The 23,688-nt window shown below is 41.5% G+C and overlaps 1 protein-coding gene across 1 annotated transcript in view; it reads right to left on the bottom strand.

Moving 5' to 3' along the window:
- Positions 1–6,292: 6,292 nt before the first annotated feature.
- BCO1 (beta-carotene oxygenase 1) overlaps positions 6,293–23,688 on the bottom strand; it is a 31,317-nt gene continuing 13,921 nt past the window's right edge. Inside the window, exons 5-11 of the mRNA XM_081869991.1 lie at positions 22,337–22,484; positions 21,390–21,616; positions 19,745–20,002; positions 14,690–14,795; positions 14,175–14,269; positions 11,419–11,530; positions 6,293–7,409 (exon numbers count right to left, since the gene is read on the bottom strand). Coding sequence (XP_081726117.1) covers positions 7,213–7,409; positions 11,419–11,530; positions 14,175–14,269; positions 14,690–14,795; positions 19,745–20,002; positions 21,390–21,616; positions 22,337–22,484 — 1,143 coding nt within the window. The 3' untranslated portion in view covers positions 6,293–7,212. The remainder of the gene's footprint in view (positions 7,410–11,418; positions 11,531–14,174; positions 14,270–14,689; positions 14,796–19,744; positions 20,003–21,389; positions 21,617–22,336; positions 22,485–23,688) is intronic.

Here is a 23,688-nt window from a genome sequence, read left to right as displayed (position 1 = left end):
GGTGGATATAGCTGAGAGAACTGTCTCTCAGTAGAGCTGATGGAATGGCCTCAATTATTTTCTCTTATCTCATTCTGCTACAGCCTGATGGAGCGGCTATTGCTAAGTGACCACTGAGGAAAAAAGCTTGTCTGCACTAACCTTTGCTACATGCAGTTCCAGGTTTTCCAGGTCCGTGTTTGAGCAGGGTTTGTCTGTCCCCTGTCCCCCCCCCCCCGTCACTTTCTCTTGGGAAACCAGCATTTTACAGCAGAATCAGAGCAAATGACAATCTGCAGAAACTCTATCGCCATTTGCTCCGATTCAGCGGTAAAACTCAAGTTTTCCTGGGGAAAGTGCCAGGACAAAACAAAACAAAAAACCCCACTGATCAAACCTGAATCTGGAAAGCCTGGACATGTGCTTAGAAATGTGGCCCCCAAAAAAGTGTGGATGAGCCCAAAGGCTCTCAGTAGATCTGATGGAGTGGCTCTGCTTTCCTTCTCTCACTCTGCTGTAGGCTATTGCTAGGTGACAGCCGAGGAACAGGAAGAAGGCGAGGAAGCCACTGTCCATAATAAACCTCAGCATTACACTTTAAATGCAAGGATGGAGTTGGTAGGGCTTGTCTGAGTTTTTTAATGATCCCTGTGCAGGAAAAACATCACGTGAAGTAGCTTGCACTGCAACATTTGGGTCAGAGGGGAAACAGTTGTCCTGTTCTATTCATGCAAATTAATGTCAGGATCACCTGATCTAACTTTAGGATAGTCATTGCAGTGGCAGAGGTTTGGTGTTAAGCAGGTTATCCTGACTAGCCTTGCCCTGCTCCACAAAAACATACACACCCTTTTATATTGCCTGCCTGCAAGTGACGGTATGTTTTCAGCTTCACCCTGATTTTAATCCTCTGCCTGAGATTTCTTCCAGGATATTGGTGTATGGTGCAACTCCTTAAGTGCTTGTATTGATTTCAAGAGCCCTAATTGTATGCTGAGCTTTATGTTCTGACCCTGCATCCCTGAAGACAAAGATCTGGCCATTTACTTCAGTGGCAATGGAATCAAGGCTCTAAAACAGACCCAAAGCAAGTTTGCCTGACAAAAGCTTTCAGTACAAAGGGATGTTATTGGACTCAAGACTGTTTACATCGCAAAGTGATTTATGGACGTAGGTCACATCATACACTGAAAGGACATGACTTCCCCCGAAGAATGTTGAGGGAACTATAGTGTGTTAAGGATGCTGGGAATTATAGTTCTGTAAGGGGTAAACTACAGTTCCCATTATTTTCTGGTATGTATGGATGTGACCTTGTGTTATGATGCAATCACTGATCTGAGGCAAGGCTGGATGTAGGGCTCTGGCTGTGATATAAGAGAGTAAAACACTGCTGTTGCTCCAAAACTGGCTTTCCACCAAGTGCCTTCAACCTGGATTTTCCAATTTCTTGATCTTATTACCCTACCTATCCTCTGCTTTTTCTGTGAAATTGCTTCAGGACTGCCTTACCTGCTGTCCCAGCTCTTTATGTAGCCAGGGGATTCGAACCACCGACCTTCTGATTGGCAAGCCCTAGGTTCTGTGGTTTAACCCACAGCGCCACCCACGTTCCTTCAGCCATCTGCTATAGAACACCACTTTTGGCCCACCAGTGTTGATTTCTAGTAGTACCTGCAATAGCACAGCTTCAAGGCCATGGTTGGCTGAGCCCTACTCCTCACATTTGCATTGAACCTGTTGATTAGAGTAGCAGGCTTTCAAGTTGCACAAACCCCTTCAAGTAGAAAGCCCCAAAGGCCTGTAAGATCCAGCATATTCTATGGGTGTATGTTAATAGTCCGATCTGGGTAACTTGAATTCAAACCCTACTTAACCACTAACTCAGTGGGGATGATGTGGGGTAATGTCATCCATCCCTCTTTGGTTCAGTTTCCATTTCCAAAGCATGGAACTTCCAGGCAACCTCTTTATTGAGCATTATCTTTATTTGACCGCAGGTGAATTAGATGACACTGGCTATTTAATTAGCATTCATTCTGATTTGTTTGGAGGAAGTTAGACAATGTTGCATCAAACAAATATTATCCCACATTTTCCTGTGCATTTCCCCATCACTTTACGTACAGTAGTGCAAAAACTGGATATTTCAGGAAAGGAGGTGTGTTGTGTTAGAGCTCCAAATTAGCTTTAATTGCGCAACCTACATTTTCCCAAATAGCATGTCTGGAAGTGCCCTATGTATCTAATTTTATCAATTAAAAGCTAACTCTCAGTATTAAGAACAAAATAAGACATTATTAACACTCAGGAGGAAATTAAAAACATTTCCTGATTACCCAGGAATTTGATGGTTGAAAGATAGTGGGTTGTCTCCAACTAAGTTTTACTCATAGCAAACACATTGAAATTAATAGACCTAAATTAGTCATGGCCATTAATTACAATGGAACTACTCGGAGCAGAAGTAGTATTGGCTACAACTTACTGTTCTCACCAACCTTGAAATTATTAGTTGTATGTGGCTTTTTAAACATGTTTTAGATGTTCTTAATTGTATTTAATTGTTCACAACATGTTTTATCTTAATTGCATTGTTTTTACTATTTGCCCATTGGGCTTCTTAGGGAGGAAGAAGAATGGGATAGTAAGACCCCTGCTGGACCAGAGCAAAAGTCTATCTAGTCCATAATCTAGTTTTCATTCTGATCAACCAGATGCTGATTAGAAGCTCACGAGCTTTTTGGGGTGCTGTACACATGATGTCGCAGCAGTTTTTAGCCTTATCCTCCACGAATATTGCTAATTCCCTTTTAAAGTCATTAAGTTGGTAGCCATCACTACATCTTGTGGAAGCATAGTTTGTAGTTTAACTATCCCTGCATGGTGAAAGTATTTCCCTTTGCCAGACCTGAATCTACCACCATTCAGCTTCTAGTATGATGACAGAGGGAGCAAAATATGGTAGCTATCTGAGTGCTTCCACACAGCAGCTTATTGTGGATTCGGTGCTTCTCATGCATGAAAGTTTTACACAGCATCCACATGAAGTGATCCTCAGCAAAATGCCATCCCATATGTTTTCCCCACTTAATCCAGATTTACCATAGACACATAAAATGCAGTAAGTCAAAACAAAACACTCACATGGAAATGGTAAATCCAGAATTAATTGGGGAGGAAGGATGGGATGGCATTTTGAGAAAGACAATGTATTGTGGTTACTGCAAAAAAGCTACCTGTGTGAGCAATGCAAACTTCACTATAAAATGCCCTGTGGAGGCATGCTCTATTCACTTCCTCCATAGTCCAGGATGCTTAATTTTATATAGTTCAATCATCATGACCCTTCATATTTGGCTTTCTTCCCATATTAATAAGAAGGCTACCCTCAAATCCAGAACCAGCCCTGATCTGCATAATAACTCCTCTATTCCATCTTTGGTCACTAAAGCACATTCAACACACGTTTAAAGCACATGGGTTCCCTCAAAGAATGTTGGGAACTATATTGTGTTAAGGGTGCTGGAAATCATAGCTTTGTGAGTTCCACAGGGTTCTTTAAATGTATGGTGTGGCTGTGACAGTAGACTGTTTTTGTTTTATTTTTTAAAATCATGCTCAACAACATCTTTTCTCTCTCCAAACTTTCCTCCCTTCCAAATTTGTTTTGTCACTTAACAAAACACAAACGCTTGCAGACTACTTCATGGCTCCCCCACCATTGGCCATCATAACAAAATTATGCTGCAATATCGATATATTCATTTTCACCAAATGAACTGACATAATTATCTGCATTTTTAAAAAAGTCATATTCATTTTAGTCATACTCTATCAGGAATTGTAAATCTTGACAACTTATTCTGAGAAAAAGAGACCCAAGTCAAACAAGCTCAAACTATGATGCTACCACAAGCTTAACAATTGTTAAGGCTGAGCATTGAAACTGGGACTCTGTGGGTCAGGGGAACACTTGCACAGACCTTTTCCTTTGTCACGTGTAATTTTAATTTTTTAAAAAAGCATTGAAGGATTATGCAAACTACTCAGTTGCTAACAGTCTAAAATAAACATGTTGGTTTCTATTGAATATACTTGGGATTTTAGCTTCCCATCAGAAATTCCCTCAGTAAATATACCATGCCCCCTGGAGTTAACTGGAACAAATGAAGCATGAACTGTGTGATATTTAACTTAATTTCAATGCATCTGACAGCTTACTGTGTTTATATACATTATGGTGATTTCCCAAATTACCTCTGGTTTGAAACATTCTTCAGCTCCAAAGACATTTATCAAATTCTAGGTGGAGCTGAAGTGAAAGTAAAGCTAGCATGAGACAGAATAATGCAATGGCACCTGGGCTGTAATCTCCTTGCACCATGCCAAGTTCCTTGTTAAGACAGAATTAGGTTTGATTTCTGTCCATGAACGGCCACCCAGTTAAATCACCCTCCTTTCCAGATTGAGGATTCATTTGTTATTGTACAGGCAATGTACTTTTATTTTTAAAAATTGGCACACTACTCCTGTGGATTGGTTTAGGAGCCGTAGTCCAAAACACCTGGTGAATGCCATGTTGAGGAAAGCTGGTTTAAATTGCAACTGTATGCATTTTTGAGTATGCAGCAGTACTGGAAGAATGAAGATTTAATAACAGCAGGAGGAGCCTTAACTGCCTTCCAGAGGCTGTTTAGGAACATAAGAAACTGCCAGATATACTCAGTACTTTCTACATTGAGTAGCTGTGGCTCTCCAGGATTTCAGATGGGGGTCTCTGCTAGCTCTTCCTGGAGATGCCGGGAAATCGAACCTGGAGGAAGGAGAGGGTCAAAATATAAGAATGGCAATGACCCTGCCACAAAATGGTGGCTTTCAAATGAGAACAGGAAGACGTCAGGGCTATGTGTCCCTCTGCTGTTTTCCAAGCTTTATGGATATCATTTTTCTTGCTATAGAAAAATGGGCAGTGAGTTATTGAATTAATGTCCATAATTTCAAAGGATCGCAGACAAGTCAACTGCTATGGTGGCAGAATGCTATTCTAAAGGGCTGGATCTTGTACAGTGCTTAAGAATGCATCCTTCTGAAGGACGAAGTACATTGATTACGGTGAAATTTACTTCCAAGTAAACATGCGTTGGATTGAGCTGTGAGGAGGGCTGGAACAAAGAGACCTTGTCAGCCCATAACATTTGTGCTCAGAGATCTTCATTGGCTATTGATTTGCTACTGTGCCAAGTTCCAGGTGCCACTATTAGCATGTACAGTGGTACCTCATGTTAAGTACTTAATTCGTTCCGGAGGTCCGTACTTAACCTGAAACTGTTCTTAACCTGAAGCACCACTTTAGCTAATGGGGGCCTCCTCCTGCTGCTGCACGATTTCTGTTCTCATCGTGAAGCAAAGTTCTTAACCTGAAGCACTATTTCTGGGTTAGTGGAGTCTGTAACCTGAAGCGTATGTAACCTGAAGCATATGTAACCCAAGGTATCACTGTAAAGCCCTTAACAACTTGGGACCAGTTTACAGATGAGATTGCCTTATCCCACAGGTGCCCACTTGACCACTTCAGTCGGTGAAATTGGCACTACTACAGATGCCACATAATACCTAATCCACCTTTGCAAGAACTCGATTGTTTAGCGTTCTCCCTGCCTTTCGAGATCAAGTAGGTGTTTTCCGTGTACTCTTTTAGAAACCTGCTAAAACAAGCCTATCCAGATGCTTAGAAAGTCGAGGTAATTTTAACGTGTTTTAGTATTTTAACTTTTGTATGTTTGTTGTGGATTTCTCTCTCTCTTTTTTGTAAACTGCTTTGAGGTTTTTCAGAGTGTATAAATTTCATGAAGTAAATAAATAAAGCCCACAGAACAACACACCCTTTTACAGAATGGGTGGCTAGTTTTCCCAGCAGCTCATTTTCTTTAAGAGGTGCAGAGTTAAATGTGCTTCGAATGAAAAGGCAGTGATTGAAATGGGTTTGTTGCAGAACGACTAGGAAAATGTTATTTACCGGTATGTTTGGATATTTGAAAATAATAACAAGACATGCCGGGGGTGGGGTGCAGTTGGGGGTGGAGGGGGAATCTGAGATATATATAAAGTGCAATGCTCTTTATATGTATTCAGAAGTAAGAATTCTGCATGAGTATTTTGCAGCTCGCAAAATGACAGGTGCCATTTGTTAAGCATTTGTTGCAATACTTACCTATTGGACCTTTCCTTTTTAAAGTCAGACATATTTAAAGTTGAAGTCAAATCATATTCTGGTTTCTTTTGCCCTTGGCTTCAGAACAGTATGTTTAGGTAAGGTTATCTTTATTTTATTACAATATTTTGCTTAATATACCTTAGGGAATACCATATGAGAGAAATATTTCTGTCTGCGGCATGTAAAATTACTTTTGTCACTACTAATTGTTAGGTTCTTTGGATACGGTGCTTAGTCTTAGCTTGGTTATATTTCTCTTAAACAGAAAAAAATATACGAGCACAAACTCGCTTCTGCTGAAATAGCAAAGCATAATTTACTTATGAGACAGTAAGGACAGTAAGCCCACTGAACTTGCATTAGAAGTTCCTAAAGAAAAGATCTAAAAATAAGTACATCTGAAGGATTCAAAGGAAAAAGGCTTGCTTTAAATATAATTACAATATAATTAAAAATAATATAAAAGCATTCTGGATTTAAACATTTTCCCACACAGGAAGGAGGATGAGCCTTGCCTTCTTTTGAAATAATACAGAATGTCAGGTCAAGAAATCTTTTAGCACCTTAACTTGACATTTCACTTTGGTCATTGAATTTAGCAAATGAAGCACCAAAGTAATCAGCTGACAATGAATCTCAAGTGAATTGCGATTAAACACCAGAATTTCTGACAAACTCAGATTATCAAGGGTTTCCTTCTAATTATGTGCTGAACACAATCCTTGAAGATTTCAAACTTTGGAAAGTGTGATTCATGGTGCACACACCACATTGTAAACACACTTTGTTCAAGCAACTAAGTCGTATGTTCATTGCACAGACATCTTGCAAAGCTTGGCAAAAGCACCCAGAAAATACTGCAGACAGCTTGCACCATATGCCAAGAACCAGGCCATTAGTCCAGCATTGCAGGTAAATATACAGGTGCATGTGCTGAAGACTGGAGTATCACAGCAATTTTTTCAGCAGTGTGCAGCAAGACTTAATGTTCGGATTATAGCATGAAACAGTCTATTTTATTCGTGTTCATTGTCCAAATCTGCCTCAGGCTCCACTTTCAAATCCTTCTCAGGTATGAAGAGACCATGTAAGTCCAGGTGCAGATCTGTCTTGACCATGGCCCGAGCTATTTCCTTGAACGTTTTGGCATCCAGTATCAGCAGGAAAGGTGGCTTCTGGGGATCTGACGTTACGATGGGTGACAAGATGATACCTAAAGTTGCAACAGAATATATGCTAAAACAGATTTTCCTGAAATATGGCTTTTTTTTTTTTAGAAGATGGGGCAGTGGGGGCATGGAATGGATATTAATTTATGCTTAACTTTTGGAGCTTGCCCTGGCACAGGGAGTTAATAGTTTCCTACTAAACTGCAATGAAAAAGAAAGCACTGTTGCTGCATGGAAGAAATAGCCTGCTGGCCGCTTAAAAAGCAAAAGAATTAACTGGAAACAAGCTAACTGTTATTTGATGGAAAAATCTGAATGATCACTTTAATGGAGTATGCAATGTTAACACTTGAGAATGCAAATGCTTCTTTGATGTGATTTTATATGCCCTGCATTGTTTTCTTCACTGATACTCTCTTGTTTGTTTTTCTTATATGTAGCATGCCTGTATGATTTCAGTATTATAAAATTACAATAAAAACATACTCCCCAAGTAAAGAAACTGGAGAGGCCATAGCTCAGTGGTAGAGCACCTTCTTTGGATGCAAAAGCCTGTATGTTCAGCTCCTGGTATCTCCAGTTAAAGAGTTTGGATTTGATATCCCGCCTTTCACTCCCCTTCAGGAGTCTCAAAGCGGCTAACATTCTCCTTTCCCTTCCTCCCCCACAATAAAAACTCTGTGAGGTAAGTGGGGCTGAGAGACTTCAGAGAAGTGTGACTGGCCCAAGGTCACCCAGCAGCTGCATGTGGAGGGACAGAGACGCGAACCCAGTTCCCCAGATTACAAATCTACCGCTCTTAACCACTACACCACACTGGCTCTCATAAAAAGAGAGCAGGTGACTGGGAAGACCCCTCTTTTCCTAAGACCCTGGAGATCTGCTGCCAGTCACAGTAGACAGCCCTGAGGGAGATGGGAAAGGGGTGTAAGGCAGCTTCTTTTTCTGTTATAGCTGTGTTTGTTGTGTTGATATAAACTAAAAAGATTTTAAAAATTAAATCCTATGTATCATTATTGTTGTCCCTTGGCCTAACATTATCACAGAGCTGTTATTATGTTGATAAAATGGGAGAAAGCCAAATACATCACCCTGAGCTTCTTGAAAGATGTGCAGGGCACACGTGATAAATAAATGCAATGGGGACAGTTGACAAAGGAAAGTGACATGTGTCAAAAGCCGCAATGTGTGGATGTCAAGATTCCCAATTAAGTCAGCATTACCGCAAGTATATAATGGTTCCATGCAGCTTCTTGGAATGGTTTCTCAACATGTGTGCAAATGCTGAGCACTCACTTAAGCAGGAATGTAGCCCAGATTATAAAGACTTGTTTTCAGACTACATTAGCCAACATGCCATGGACTAAGTGAGTCATCGACAAGCCTGCAAAGTTTAAATCCAAAGAGTTGCATCCTGGGACATTATGGTGAAGGGTAGGAAAGAAATTGAATTATTATTAATAAGAATAATAATACTTTATAATATTACTTAGGAGATTTGAACCCATGCAAAGTTAATGGCACACATTATTATTATTATTATTATTATTATTATTATTAGTTACTGTAGTGGTTTTCAAACTCTCTAGCTTCAGGGGCACTTTGTCTGGCAAAGAACCCCTTGCACATTCCAGCACATTCCAGGGACTGTTCAACCTGATAAGCTTCCAAGGATCACCTGCAGTATTTTGCTTGAAAACTGAAGTTACTGAAATAAGTAGAGAAACTATTAACTATGACTTTTCCTTATAATCTTGAGCAGGAACTTTTGTTTATTAAACTGGATGTTCTCACATCTCCAAAGCTCCTATGTTGAGGTTTTGTTGGTTTTCAAATATTTACACGTAATCAGTTAAATGAATATATAATTAAAAGGCAGATATTGTCAATTAAAATATATTCAACTAGTTAACAGCCTTAGTTACTTATATCATATATTTATGTCTTGCTCCTATCTGCAGTTCTTCCAAAACAGAACTGGCAGAGTGTGATGAAACAACTGCTGTTGTGTTTGCTGACTCTGCTGTTTAGCTTAGACAAAACAGCCTTAATCTCCAGGACTATTACACAGTTTAAGACGAGGCCCTTTGATGATAAGCCATTCCAATAGGCTGCATGAAAGATCCATTGTACACGCCTCTGTGCCTGTCAAGGCGAAATGTAGCTTTGCTTTGTTCTGAGTTGTGCATTGTCAGTGGATAAGTGAGTTGCATTGTCGAGAAATTTCTACTGGTGATACAAACAAGGTTTAGGGGCTGTTATGGAAGGATGACATGTGCCAATCTAATCATTAAAAATCCAGTTCTCCATTTCGAGTAGGTATCTTAGTACCTACTCCAGTACCTTAGTAACTCCTCATAAATTCAACACTTCCTATTTGAAAGAACATCAGGTAAATCCATCCGCCTGAGATTCTGGACACTCATTGACTTGCAAGACTGAAAGATAGATTCCCTCTCCTGCACCTAAGAGTTGGTGGCTACTCATCATGTTGAGTGGTGCCCCGCAAGACGAACGCCTCGCAAGATGGAAAACCCGCTAGACGAAAGGGTTTTCCGTTTTGGAGGCGCTTCGCAAAACGAATTTCCCTATGGGCTTGCTTTGCAAGACGAAAATGTCTTGCGAGTTCCTTGCAAGACGAAAATGTCTTGCGAGTTCCTGCGGGGTTTTTTCCCTCCCCCCCTTTTTCCTAAGCCCTAAGCCGCTTATCAGCTGATCCACTGATAAGCCGCTTATCAGCTGATCCGCTAAAAGCCGCTAAACCGCTAATAGCGCTAATCCGCTAAGCTGTCAATGGGCTTGCTTCGCAAGACGAAAAAACCGCTATACGAAGAGCCTCACGGAATGGATTAATTTCGTCTTGTGAGGCACTACTGTATATACTGCTTCCAGGATCAGAGGCAACATGTCTCTGAATACCAGGTCCTATCTGCACTATACCTTAATACATTTTGTACTTTTGGCATGATGACCAATATATTTTAACAAATAAATCTGACTGGCTCTTGAGTTGGGGTTGTGTTTAGTGGTTTCTTGTTTGGCAGGGTGTAGTTGCTGTTATTGATTATTATTTTTTTAGTATCTTTATTTTTAGATCTTAGGATTTATGTGGAAATTATTTCAGTTTGGTTGTGTACTTTTTGATGTGTTTTATTTATTGTTTATGACTACCTTTGTTATAGGGATGCAGGTGGTGCTGTGGGTTAAACCACACAGCCTAGGACTTGCCGATCAAAAGGTCGGCGGTTCGAATCCCCGCGACGGGGTGAGCTCCCGTTGCTCGGTCCCTGCTCCTGCCAACCTAGCAGTTCAAAAGCATGTCAAAGCACAAGTAAGTAAATAAGTACCGCTTCGGCAGAAAGGTAAACGGCGTTTCCGTGCGCTGCTCTGGTTCGCCAGAAGCGGCTTAGTCATGCTGGCCACGTGACCCGGAAGCTGTACGCCGGCTCCCTTGGCCAATAAAGCAAAATGAGCACCACAACCCCAGAGTCGGTCATGACTGGACCTAATGGTCAGGGTTCCCTTTACCTTTACTTTACCTTTGTTATATTTGTAACATTTTTTTAAATGTTGTAAGCTGCCTTGAGCATGGTCTTAACTATAAAAAGGCAGCATACCGATAAAATGATGTATGTATGCATTTGTGATTCCAGCAGAATTTGAGCAGTTTCTTCTCCCACAACAAAACCAGAGAGATAGAAAGGGAGAGAGAAAGCTGGCTGTCTAGTCACTGGTTTTGCAGGTTTCTGTAATACTCCCAAAGCCTCCCAAACTTGTTTGACCAGAGACAGCAGCAGGATAATAAATGAGCATCTACATCACAGTAAGGTAAACAAGGCCTGTATTATGCTACCTTCAAATCCCTTTTAAAAAACTGTTTGCCTCCATTCTTGGTAAAAGCAGCTTCTTAAAGCCTGTTCTATTTGTGAAAGAGAAAGACTTTAAATTAAAATATTGTTTTTTGCGACTAATGAAATCCCATTCCCTTTAAAATGGGTCTTAACTTTCGCAAATCTTCACAGTTTCCCTCATTAGAACCATCATGTCATTTACCATCATCTTCCTCTTTGGCATTAGGACTAGGAACAAAGATTGGTTCAGCTGGCCAGCAATGTTCTTCCTCCCAGTGAAGTGCCGTCTTCGTCAGAGTGTCAACTTTAACTACCTAGGTGAACAAAGAAGAGGGGAAATGCATTCTATTTTCCTGATTTAGATTTGCATGCCTCCCCAAAATAAAATTAATCCCCATTCCAACTGCCTGACTCAGAGGGAGGGATGCTGCAGCAAATCCCCACCCCCTTCAACGTGTCTGGGGACAGCTGAGGAAGACGTGAGACAGCAACGACTTATCAGTTGGCCTGGCTGGAAGCTACGACCATTTTGTTTCTCCCCTCCCAGCTCATGTATTTTGCTCTTTCTTTTCCCCATTTTTATTTATATTGTGTCTATTAGATTATAAGTCATGATTTTAAACTGTGACCTACCCTGAGCAGAAATGGGGTATATACAGGTAGTAAATAAAATATATAGTTTCTTTAAATATATTTATTATTGTTTTAATATTTCATTGTGAGTCACCTTGGAAAGATTTATATCCTGAAAGGTGAGATTAAAATGAGGATTGTAACAAAAAATCAAACAACATACTCATTTAACTTTTCTGTCCAACATCCCCATTATATTACTATTATTATTATTATTATTATTATTATTATTATTATTATTATTATTTGTAGAAATATTGCGATTGATTCAGATTCACATTCAAAAGTGAACCTACCTAATTTGCACTTCCTGAAGCGATGCATGAACTGAAACATAAGCATCCTTCAAAGTTTGCACTTTTCTGAATTTTGCAATGAAATTCACAAGCCAAGTAATGTGTACAAAATGCACATACTGAGATAATATGTGCATGAAATTGCATATATTACATACAAAAATGCATTATATTTGGGGAAACTGCTTCCCCAAAATGTGTGTATTATTTTTATTAAGGCAAAATTGCATATAACGTGTCAATTAGACGAAATTTGAACTAAAATGCTGATGAATTTTCATGAGGACTTTAAAAATACACACACTCACAATTGAAAATTGAGTTGCAAATGTGGGGAACTGAATTTAAGATTGGAAAAATGGGAAACTGAGAGAAATGGAAATTGACAGATTTGCCCATCCCTAGATATTATATGTAGACAGAGTACGGCTGCCATATATCTGGATTTTCCCGGACATTACTGGGATTTCAAAGGCAGAACTGTTGTTTGGGAGGAATTTCCAAAAGGCAGAACTTTGTCCTGGATCTTAGGCAAGTCAGTTGAAAAAAAAATGCTCAACAACTTTGGGGTTTGTCTAAAAAAGCTCAACAATTTTGGGGGTGTCCTGGTTTGTACTTTTTGAAATATGGCAATGCTAAGATGGAGTCTAGAATACAGGATATGGTCCTGACAAATGGATATTACTTCATGGTCCCACTTCCGTATCTCTGGCTTGATCAATAATTATGGAATGAAAGTCACATTTCATGCAACTTTCCAGAGTTGCCAAAATAACTTGGAAAACCTTTGAACTCTGGGTCAGATTTGCTGCTGAAAAAGGAAGCATAGCTGTCAAGTGTCCCTTATTTGAAGGGACAGTCCCTTATTCCAGCGCCATGTCCCGCTGCTGTCCCTTATTGATGGGTCCCTTAAATGTCCCTTAAATGATATCCCTTAAATTTCAAAGGAAGCAGCTCCTCTCCCTCCCTCCCTGCTGGCCAGAGAGGAGGGAGGCTCCAACTGTGTTGCTTGGCTGTGTTGCTCACCCAATAAGAAGTCTAAGAACGACTGGGGGGTGGAGCTTGCATGCCTTGTGTGTGGCTAGTTAATGCAAGCTGAGGGGGGTTTTGAATGCTGGACGCCATTTTGTTGCACGTGCTGCTGCAAACTTTGCAGTGCAAAGCCAAGCCAGGGAGCCATCTTAAGTTGAGGCTGCATAGGCCTTGTGGTGCATGTGATTCAGATTCTATTCAGTTGAACCTCTGGTTACAAAGTTGGTTGGACAGTGTTCTCAAAGCTACCAGCATGAGTTTGACCAGACTGCAGGAGGACAGGAAGACTAGAGTGCCTGGAACAGGTGAGGCTGCAGGTCCCTTATTTTCAAATCTGTTAAATTGACAGCTATGAAAGGAAGTTTCTTCTCAGCTCTGTTTTCACCCTATTGTCCTCCTTGACCTTAACTCAGGAAGAAGCAACAGCCTTAATTAAGGGTTAACAAAACATGCATGTCAAGCAAATTTAATTCAGGGCCCTTTGGTTGTTGCTAAAGCTGTGATCTATGCATATAATTGTGTTAGGTGGCATCATCAATTATAAGAGAAAGAAAATAGGCCACGGACAATAGAAATGGACGTGATTCAGTGAAGCATCTAAAGCAAGGGTGGGGGACCTGTGGCCTTCCAGATGTTGTTGGACGATAGCTCTCATCAACCCTGACCAATGGCCATGCTTTCTGGGGCTGATGGGAGCTGGACTCCCAAATCTGAAGGGCCACAGGTTCCCCACCTTGAATCTAAAGCACTTCTGTGGAGAACTTGAAAGGAAGGAGATGCCACCTCCTCCTTAGGCAGCTTATTTCAAACACTGCTGTGCTTGTACTTAGCTTCCTGGCCTGCAAATGGCAATCGGAGTATCTTGCAAAGTTGTAGGTCAGAAGAAAGGTAGCCTTAGCTTTAAACAGATTTTGTTTAAATAATAAAGTCAGTTTAATGTTTATTGGCATTGCACAATGACATGTTATAAGAGGAAGTGTGCTTTTAGACAGCATACCTGTGTGGGAACTGGACTCCATTTAACCTCTGTGGCATAGATATATCTGTACTTTTTGCCATTGTAGTCATAATTGATGCGAGGCAGCTCTATTCCTGCAAGGGAAGTAGAACAATTTGTACTCATAAACAACAAGAGGTAAACAGAATCACTGCTGATATACGGGTAAATATATTTAAAGAGACTATAGTACTGAATACAGTAACACTGACTTCCTGTGTAATCCCTCTGGGAGCTGGTCATGTCTGCAACTGTGATCATATCTGGAGTCAAGTTCCTAGAGCATGGGTATCAACATGGCATCCTTAAAATGTTGTTGGACTCCAACAGCCATTTTCCATGGCATTTGGCCGTGCTGGCTGGAACTAATGGAAGGGCACCATGTTAGCTAGCCCTGTCCTATAAGGTCGCTAATCATTTCAATGGGCATTCCACAAGGAAGGTGGTGGAATATTTTCAAGCACAGTCATATTTTATAGAAATTATGAGACTTAGAAGATGCAATGGCCTCTCACCTTCATATAGTAATTCAGGCTGACAGTAGATGCTTCCATCTTTTTCCTTCACCGCAGTTGCAGTAGTGGATGGGAGCTGGACCAAATTCGAGCCTACTTCTGCCTCCTGAAAGAAAGACATAGTGCAAAGGGTGCATTTCCAGTGCCAAATGAATACAGAGGAACGAAGGAAGCTTGTAAAATTTGCACTAGGATGTATTTCATAGTATAAAACAGCTCACAAAATTATGAATTGGGATGAGAAGCAACTTGGCTTCAACGAGGCCAATTTCAAACACAGAGATGGGTTATTTTTTAGTAAACCCAATGAGAACTGAGCATGCACAGTAACCATGGAATGCTGAGTGTCACCCGGAAAAGAGAATATAAACTGACCTGAACCCTACACTCATCATCTGAACCCCTTCTTCATGTGCCCCCTCCCCAAGAGAGTGGCAACACAAGAAAGGGCCTTTTCTGCAGTGGCTCCCCATTTGTGGAATGCTCTCCCCAGGGAGGCTTGCCTGGCACCATTATTATATATCTTTAGGTGCCAGGCAAAACCTTTCCTCTATAACCAGACCTTTGGCCTTTAACTATTTAAGTGGGTGGGATATTTTTAATGTAATTCTCTTTCCTTTTTGGTTTTAATGTACCTATGTGGGATTTATTATCTGGTTGGTTGTAAGTTGCTTTGGGTTGTCCTAGGCAAGATAAGTGACTAAATAATAATAATAATAATAATAATAATAATAATAATAATAATAATTGTAATGATGATGAAATTGGGTCTGGGATGGAGATGGAATGGCTTCCTGGAGGGAGGGCCCTGAACAGGAGCATACTTATTGAGAGATGATAATACATCAAGACAGTGTGCTGCAGGATCCACTCACCATAGTATAAAAGATTTGAAGGCATTGAGATTTGCTATGCAGATTTTTAAGGGAAAATACTAAAAACAGTTCACTTTGGCCAAACACCCCCCCCCCCGCCCCATGCCTTTCATTCTTTACACATCAGGAAGGAAGAAAAATATTGAGGGCAACAACTGATGCAATCTCAGTTATTAGTACAGAGCTGTGTTTTCATAGCATTAGTATAGCCCTGTTTCAAAGGCGTAGCAAGGAACACTGTCTCAGCCATTCCACAGTGCGGCAGGCCTAAACTTGTCAGACAGGTTGATGGGCAGAATGAGTTGTCCCTACAAAACAACAATGTAATAAAGACAAGGCAGTTCCAGGACTGCTTCAGATGTGATGGGATTCTTGACACAGGTTCCACTTCCCTGTTGGAAATCATGTTTATGTCACATGAGAGCTGGCAGTTAAGACTGTGAACTGGGAAGTCCCCAGGGCAAACCTTACTGCAGCTGTGAACTCACTTGGTGACCTCAGTGGTACCATGGGAGGTGGAAGGGAGAAGTCCAGGGCTCCACTCAGTAGAAAGAGCACGAGGGTCCCAAAACCCAGCTTGGGTGGCTTCGTACATTTTAAACAAAGCAGAATAGAAACATAGAAAGCTGTCTTATATGATGTCAGGCCCATCTAGACATCTAAACTGGCAGTGCCTCAGAAAGGGGACATTCCCAACACTGCCTGAAGATTCTTGGGATTGACCTGGAACTTTCTGCATGCAAGGCAGATGCTGTATCAACATCTAAAGTGGGGTAGCAATAAGGCCATTAAACCCTGAGTCTAAAATTACCAAACTGCACCATCATCTCTTATATCCCTCCATCTACAATTTTATAATAATGCTGGTTGACCTTACAGGGGTGTTTTGAAAGCTACGTTACATAGTATTTCGGAGCTCTGCAGTTGGGTCTTGGGAGCTCCACAAAAGAACTCGCAGGGGCCTGGGTATGGCCTGAGGACTACTGGTTTGCCACTCCTGGTCTAAATCTTTGTCCTCCCACTTCAGCCCTAATCTGACTCCTCCTCTTGCTTGAAAGAGGAAGTGCTGTAGCTCAGGAGTAAGGCATCAGCTTTGTGTGCAGAAGGTCCCAGGTTCAATCCTTGACATCTCCTGGTAGGCTGGGAACATCCCCCATCTGAAATCCTGGAGAGAGACTGTCAGCCAGTGTAGACAGAACTGAGCTAGATGGTTCAATGGCCTGATTTATACCGAATAGGACAGCTTCCTATGTTCTGATGAAATTGGTATTAGCTGCATAGAGGAAAACGTACAAGTTTGTGTACAGCTTCAGTGGGAGGGGATTTAATACAGGAAACCAGCTCAGAGGCAAAGGGTTAGACTTCTCTACTCCCACCTCAATCCAATTAACCCCTGCCTCCAGATACTTTTTAAGAAACACAAAATTGCAGGGCATTCCGGTCTTGCAACCGCCACACAAAATGCAGTTTGATCCTGGTGATAATAAATGCTGATAAATTTTGGTGAAGTGTTTTGCACTCCCTCAAGTACTATAATAAATGCTATGTAGTATTACACCATCGGTATTTATTTTGCTATTCAGATGCACAGGCACATGTAATAGATGTTGCAGCCGCCCTTGATTGCCACAGCCCACTGAGGTTCCCCAGCGCATATACATGCAGCTAAACAGACACATGTGCATTTGTTATGCACAAGCCACTCCCATGCCGGTGCCCCACTCGCCACTCTTCAGAAACATGAAGAAATACATTTCAAGTTACCTTAGAATTAACCAAAATGTGATCTTATTCCCCCTCCTCATTCTTATACAAATGGGATCTGATTCTGAATAAACAATTTAGAAATAATGGGCAGTTTTTTCATCAACATACCTCACATTGCATTCACTTAAACTCATGTTTTTAAAAATAAATCTGTTTTCTGGTGTATTTAGTTGCAGTGTGCAATGCAGCCGGGTGACCTATCAGAAAATGTAAATCCCAAGCAAAGTAGAGAAGGGTCACATCCATACTATAACATTGAAAGCACATGGCTTGCCCCAAAGAAATGTGGGAACTGTAGTCTAAGCCTCATGGAGCTACAATTTCCAGCATTTTTAACAAACTACAGTTGTCAGGATTGGGGGGAGGAATAATGTGCTTTAAATGTATGGTATGGATGTGACCTTGAAAGAAAATGTGGCACAATGGACCGGCCCTGTTAAACAGGGCAAGGTGGATGCCTCAGGTAGTGGATGCTGAGTGGTGGAGGAAAGTGGCAACAGATGCCATCTATCCTTCCAGAGGCCTCTCCTTCCAGTCTTCTGCCTCCATTGGAGGACGGAGCTATGTGGGTCACATTTTGCACCTTCTCAACTAGGCTGCTGCCCTTAAGCACTGTGGCGGACATTGTCCCATTGCTAATGTTGGAGTAAGGTTGAACTACCATTCCGGTCAGCTTCTGAACCTGCAATGATGTTCATTGATGACTGTTGTCCATTGGGACTGGTAGATCAACAGGCAAGGAAGCCAGGAGTAGGTGGAGCCAGAGCCAATGAAAGGCGGAGCCAACTCTCCTCTCTGCTGAATTCTACAAGGGGCACCTCAGAGTAAGCTGCTAGGAAGTGCTGCCCACTGGACAGTGCACAAGTAAGAAGGCAGGCATATAGGGGTTGGTTGAGGGTAGTCTGAAATTAGAAGGTCAATGTCCCATTAACCTCAATGGATCCGGCTCCAGTGATGGTGAGGCACACTCTTCCCTTCTTGATCCACCCCTCCCTGCACCTGCAGTTCACTTTTTAAAAACGGTCCATGCAGTTATGAATGTCATGGATAGTATGTTCCTAGTTTGGTGCTTATGGTGTTGAGACCTGGGAAGTGGGACCTGGGGCAGGAGGGAGTGGGAAAGAGTGGAGTTGGGATTTTGTGGGAGAAAAAGCCAGGCAAGAGAGACTGCATGGGGAAAGGATATTCTCCCAAGTGTGGGAGATGCGTGTGTGATATGTGTGATTTCCGCATAGATCAGCCAAAACATTGGCTGCCAGAATTATACAAACACGTTGCGCAGTAGAAGTAAATAATGCAATGAATTATTTTCATTATTTGGCTTACCTGGGTTGTGCCCAGGTCATTCAGAAGGCAACGTGCTTCTGACAATGTTTTCTTTTGGCTGACCCAGAAAACAAGCCAGGTCAGCTGGAGATTGTGGAATGAAATGCATACCGTCTCAATGATTCACCCACAGAGCCCAGGTCTCAAAGCCAGCCCAATATATTTTGTTGCCTGAGGCAAAGGACAGTATGGTTCACACATGCACCCATTCCACATATAGCAGTGAATCCTATTTCAGTATTAGCAACCGGGCACTGTTCTGCCCTGGAGGGAGATAAGCGGGGTGGAGGGCAAGCTTTGTGACGCACAGCTCTCTTCTCCAACAGAAGGGTATAGTCAGGGAGCTCAGGAGGAATAACTGAGGACCACCAACTGCCTCCCAGCATATGCTGCCTGAAATAGTCACCTCACTCTGACTAATGGTTGGCCTGGCCCTGCCAGGTCTTAACTACCAATGATGTGGGGAGGAAGTGTAATGTAAGCATTATCAACTATATCAGGCATGCTGCCCCTTTAAGAAGTTTGTCGCTACTCTTTGCAGTGCCCCAGGCCTCATCAGAATTTTTTTGTGTGTGCTACCATTAATTCAGCTTATAGAGAGTTTCCATGTAAGCAGCAGAAGACATTGCAGGGAGCACCAGAAAGTTTTATATAAGACTGTTCCTGGGGAAACATAACATTCTAGAAGAGCAATCTAAGGTTGCATCCAGATAACCTGTTTATTGAGCATTCATCCTGATTTCTTTGCAGAGGTTAGATGATGTGTCAAGCAAAGATGCATTTTGCCGTCACTTTGCTTATTGTAAAATGTGAATTTGTTGTGTAAGAACTCCAAAACAACTTTGATTTTGCAATCTGAATTTCACTGTATGCGATTGAATCCCATCCCAAAGTAGCAATAGTCTGGAAATGTCCCTACTCAAACGATCCAACATGTAAGTTTGCACTTTGCAACATGTAAGTTTGCAACATGTAAGTTTGCATTGCATTGCCTTGACAAAACTTGCCCTCTCTGTTCTTATGCTTGTAGATGCTGTGTTCACCATTGCTATGTGAATCACAACCAAAAGATACAGTTTAGAATTACCTTGTCATATTGCAGAGGAATCACAAATCGCTTGCAGGTTGGTATAGAATTGAGTTTGGTGTTGTTTTCAAAGTTACCGTCCAGGTTTTTTAAATAAAACATCTGGTACAAGCTATTGTCTTTATAGGAGATGATGTCGAAAACCACATGGTCCTCCTCCTCGTAAGCATTCACGTGGTGAAAGAGGACCATGGCATCCGTGTAAAACTTGGCAGAAACAGGTTTCTTGGTCCTTTTGTCAATAAGGTGGATCCAGGTCTACAAAATGGCAACACAACTTCTGGTTAAGAATGTTGCTGTCATAAAGATGGAAATTACATTACTCAATCAAACGGAATAATTCTGTATTTTCATTTTAGATACTTTGTTTTAAAAACTGTATATGGGTTGTATTTTATTTTATGTAGTCTGCTTTCTAACCCAACCTGGGACTGCTGTTTGAAAGGCAACATATAAATCTCAATAGTTTTTTATTTATTTATTACATTTATATTCCATCTTTCCTCCAAGAAGCTGAAGATGTGTATATTGTTCTCCCCTCCCTGTACTCACGTTGTAGGGTAGGCTAGGCTGACAGACTGTGACAGGCCCAAGGTCATCCAATGAGCTCAATGGCCAAGTCAGAGTTTTAACCCATGAAGAATAATGCTAGATTAAAGGGAGGAGTGGAATACGAGCTGACATTTTAATGCCAATGACATCAAGTCTTCGCTGGGGCTGATTGGAACTACAGTTAGGGATGGATGAAAGTGTCCATTTCAGCTTACCTCAACTTCTCATTGTTCCAGTCTTAAATTCACTTCTCTGCATGTCCTCAGCAGCTTGTAATTTTTATTTTAATCCTCATGAAAACTCATCAGCATATCTGATTTTTCTGGTAATATACACATTTTTGAATGCAGTTCTGAACATATATAATGCTTTTTTGCTATTTTCATTAAAATTTGCATTTTAAATTGCACACTTTCCTGCAAATATATGCATTTTTTAAAAAAACATTACTGGGTTGGAGAACCGCATTGCAAAATTCATAGATACGTGCATTTTGAAGGTTAATTGTGTTTCAGTTCATATATTGGTTTGCAGAGTGCAAATTAGCTGGCTTCCCATTAAAATGCAAACAGAATCAAATCTCTTCTCCATCCTAAGTTGTGGTCTAAAGCATCTGAAGAACATCAGGTGAGGAAAGGCTGTTTTAGTCAGTGTTGGGCTTTTTATGTTGTTACCGGCTCTGAATATATAATTTTTGAAATAAAATAATGGAATCCAATGAAAGAAAATCAACTTCCAAATGTTAGTTAGACAACATGCAGATGTGACCACATTATACTACAGAGGTGACAGCCAAGACTGTGTGAATGTTCTTCCAGGGGTTTATTGATTTCCGAGTCATCACATCAAGAAAGCTCACATAAGCAAACAGCCTGCCAATTGTTGCTGAGCCATGTTCTCAGGAAAATATGGGCTTTGGCACCTGCAATTTAATGTGAGGTGCGGCATTCCAAAAGAAATGTCCATGCTAATAACAAATAATATGTTGGATGGAGTAAGGGAGCTGTATAAAACTAATAGGCAGTTACAGAAAATTCACTACTGCTGTACTCAGCAAGAAAGGAGGGGGTGGGGGAAAGGTATATATATATACCTTGTCATCCTTATGGAACACGAGGCAAGAGGCCCAGTTCACCCCTCTGATGTAGGCTGTTGCCATCTTGAGTATATCCAGTTTGAAGGGCTGTTCTATAAAGAGGATGTAATTTTCTGAAAGGCCGAAGCTGTGGTAATAGCTTGGGTGGAGCAGGGAGCGAGAGGGGATGGAACACATGACTTCCAGGTGTTTCAAGCAAGACTTCTTTTTCCTCTTTTCGCTTGCTAAATAAATAAAAGAACACATACACCGAGGGCTGTCAACATTTTGGGGCATGTGAGCTCTTCTGCAAACCAGAGAACTGCCACACCAGTTCTTCCCTTACAACCATACCCCCTGCCATAAAGAGACTTGAATAATGCTTTCTATCAGCTATAGAAGTTTTCTTTCAAGCATGAATTTAGGAGGGGAGGGGGCCAGGAAAACAACCCTTTAGTAGGGAAGGAACAAATCTGTCAATTTCGGTTTCTCTCAGTTTCTTATCCATCTTAGGTTCAATTTTGTATGTATTTTTATGCATACTTGATCGAGCACATGCATTTTTGTACACATAACAGCTGCAGAACTGCACTGCAAAATTCAATAAAGTGTGAATTCTTAAAGATGGCTCAGTTTGAGAAGTGCACATTAGGTAGTTTCCCATTAAAATGCAGATTCAGATTCAGATTCATCCTTCATCCCCTACACACACCCACACCCACACCCACACCCACACCCTGCTCACCCACACGTGGTCAATTTTTATTCATAGACCACCTACCCATACAACATGTTTGTTCCCTTGCTATGATCCTGGTTAAAATGCCCCCCAAGCCGCTATTTCTGTTAGGAAAGGAAGCGCCCCTCGTGTTCTCCAAGCACAACGTGTTGTACAAATCCACCTGATCCTGCTTTATTTCGCATTAATAAGGAGCTCAGAGATGCCAGCTCCTTGTGCCTCTTACCTGGTGCTGAAGAAGGGATCTTAAAGATAACATATTTTGTCTTCCCCTTATCCACAATGGAGGTACCCATATTGAGAACATTTCCAGCACTGTCATAATGGGGATGGGATGTTGACAGATTGATGGCCACATACTTGGTGTAGTCAACCTACCGCAGGATAGCAAAAGAAGACAGAAGGATGATGGGATGTGTTAATGATCATAATTCACATCCCAGAAAGTGCTGGTACCTTTGCTAAGGAATTTGTTCAGGGGAGGCTGGTCCATTAGGGCAAATCCCCACCAGACTCACATCTACCCGCATGCAACTCCCACCTGCCTCCCTTCCTACTTAACTAACAGTTCAGAGGGTGGCACTGGCTGCTGCCTTCCTCTTCCTTAGCCTCAGTGTTGCCCTTGTAGAACTCAGGAGGAAAATATTAACTCTGACTAACATTGGCTTTGGCTCCACCTACTGTTTGCCTCCTTGCTTTCTGTCCTACCAGTCCTAATGAGAACCAGCCTGCACTGAACCTATGGCTACCCTTGCCAAGGATTCTGTTGGGCAATTCACCAGGAAGAGCAAAGACTAAAACAATGGTATTTAACATGTGGCCTTTAGCTTAATTTCACGCAAGAGGAAAGGATGGGGGGAAAGGTGGGATGGGTGGAGAGAGAGAAGGAATGGCCCATCCAATCTGGGCTCTGACCTCCAGTGCTAGCTATAGCACCAGACATTTGGCCCCCAAGGGAATGAAGAAGAGATAAGGTTGCCCACCCCAGACTAAAGCGACTCAGAATTATACTTCATTCAGATCCTGCAAGTTTAAGAGTACTAGAATTCAAGGGACTTTAAAAGATTAAAATGGCAGTGGGCCACAAGGGGTCTGTCCAGACCATCACTATTTTGGTGCATGAGGTTCAGTCACAAACTGGCAACAAACTCACTATTGTAAAGATGAACTTTTTTGCAGCAATGAAAGGGATAGAAAAGTGCCCTGGAAAGTGTGGGGCATCATAAAACATGCCCACAAATGAATCAAGATGGATGCTCCATAAACAAGCCATCTGGCGGTGACCACTGGTGGCTGCATGACTGAATTATAGGATGATATGGAAGGCTCACTTTATCAAATCCAAAGTATAATTCATGCAAAAAGATATGCAAAAAGATCCATTGTGATAGGATCCACTAAACCTAATTACACCTGACAGATTCATCTGCATAACAGATTGAGGTTGAATCCTGACAAGACAGAAGTACTGTTTTTGGGGGACAGGAGGCGGGCAGGTGTGGAGGATTCCCTGGTCCTGAATGGGGTAACTGTGCCCCTGAAGGACCAGGTGCGCAGCCTGGGAGTCATTTTGGACTC

The sequence above is a fragment of the Podarcis erhardii genome, assembly GCF_964252035.2.
Source record: "Podarcis erhardii genome assembly, chromosome: 7".
NCBI classification, from domain to species: Eukaryota; Metazoa; Chordata; class Lepidosauria; order Squamata; family Lacertidae; genus Podarcis; species Podarcis erhardii.
Note: the sequence above shows the minus strand (reverse complement) of the source record. Positions and strands in the feature narration are given on the sequence as shown.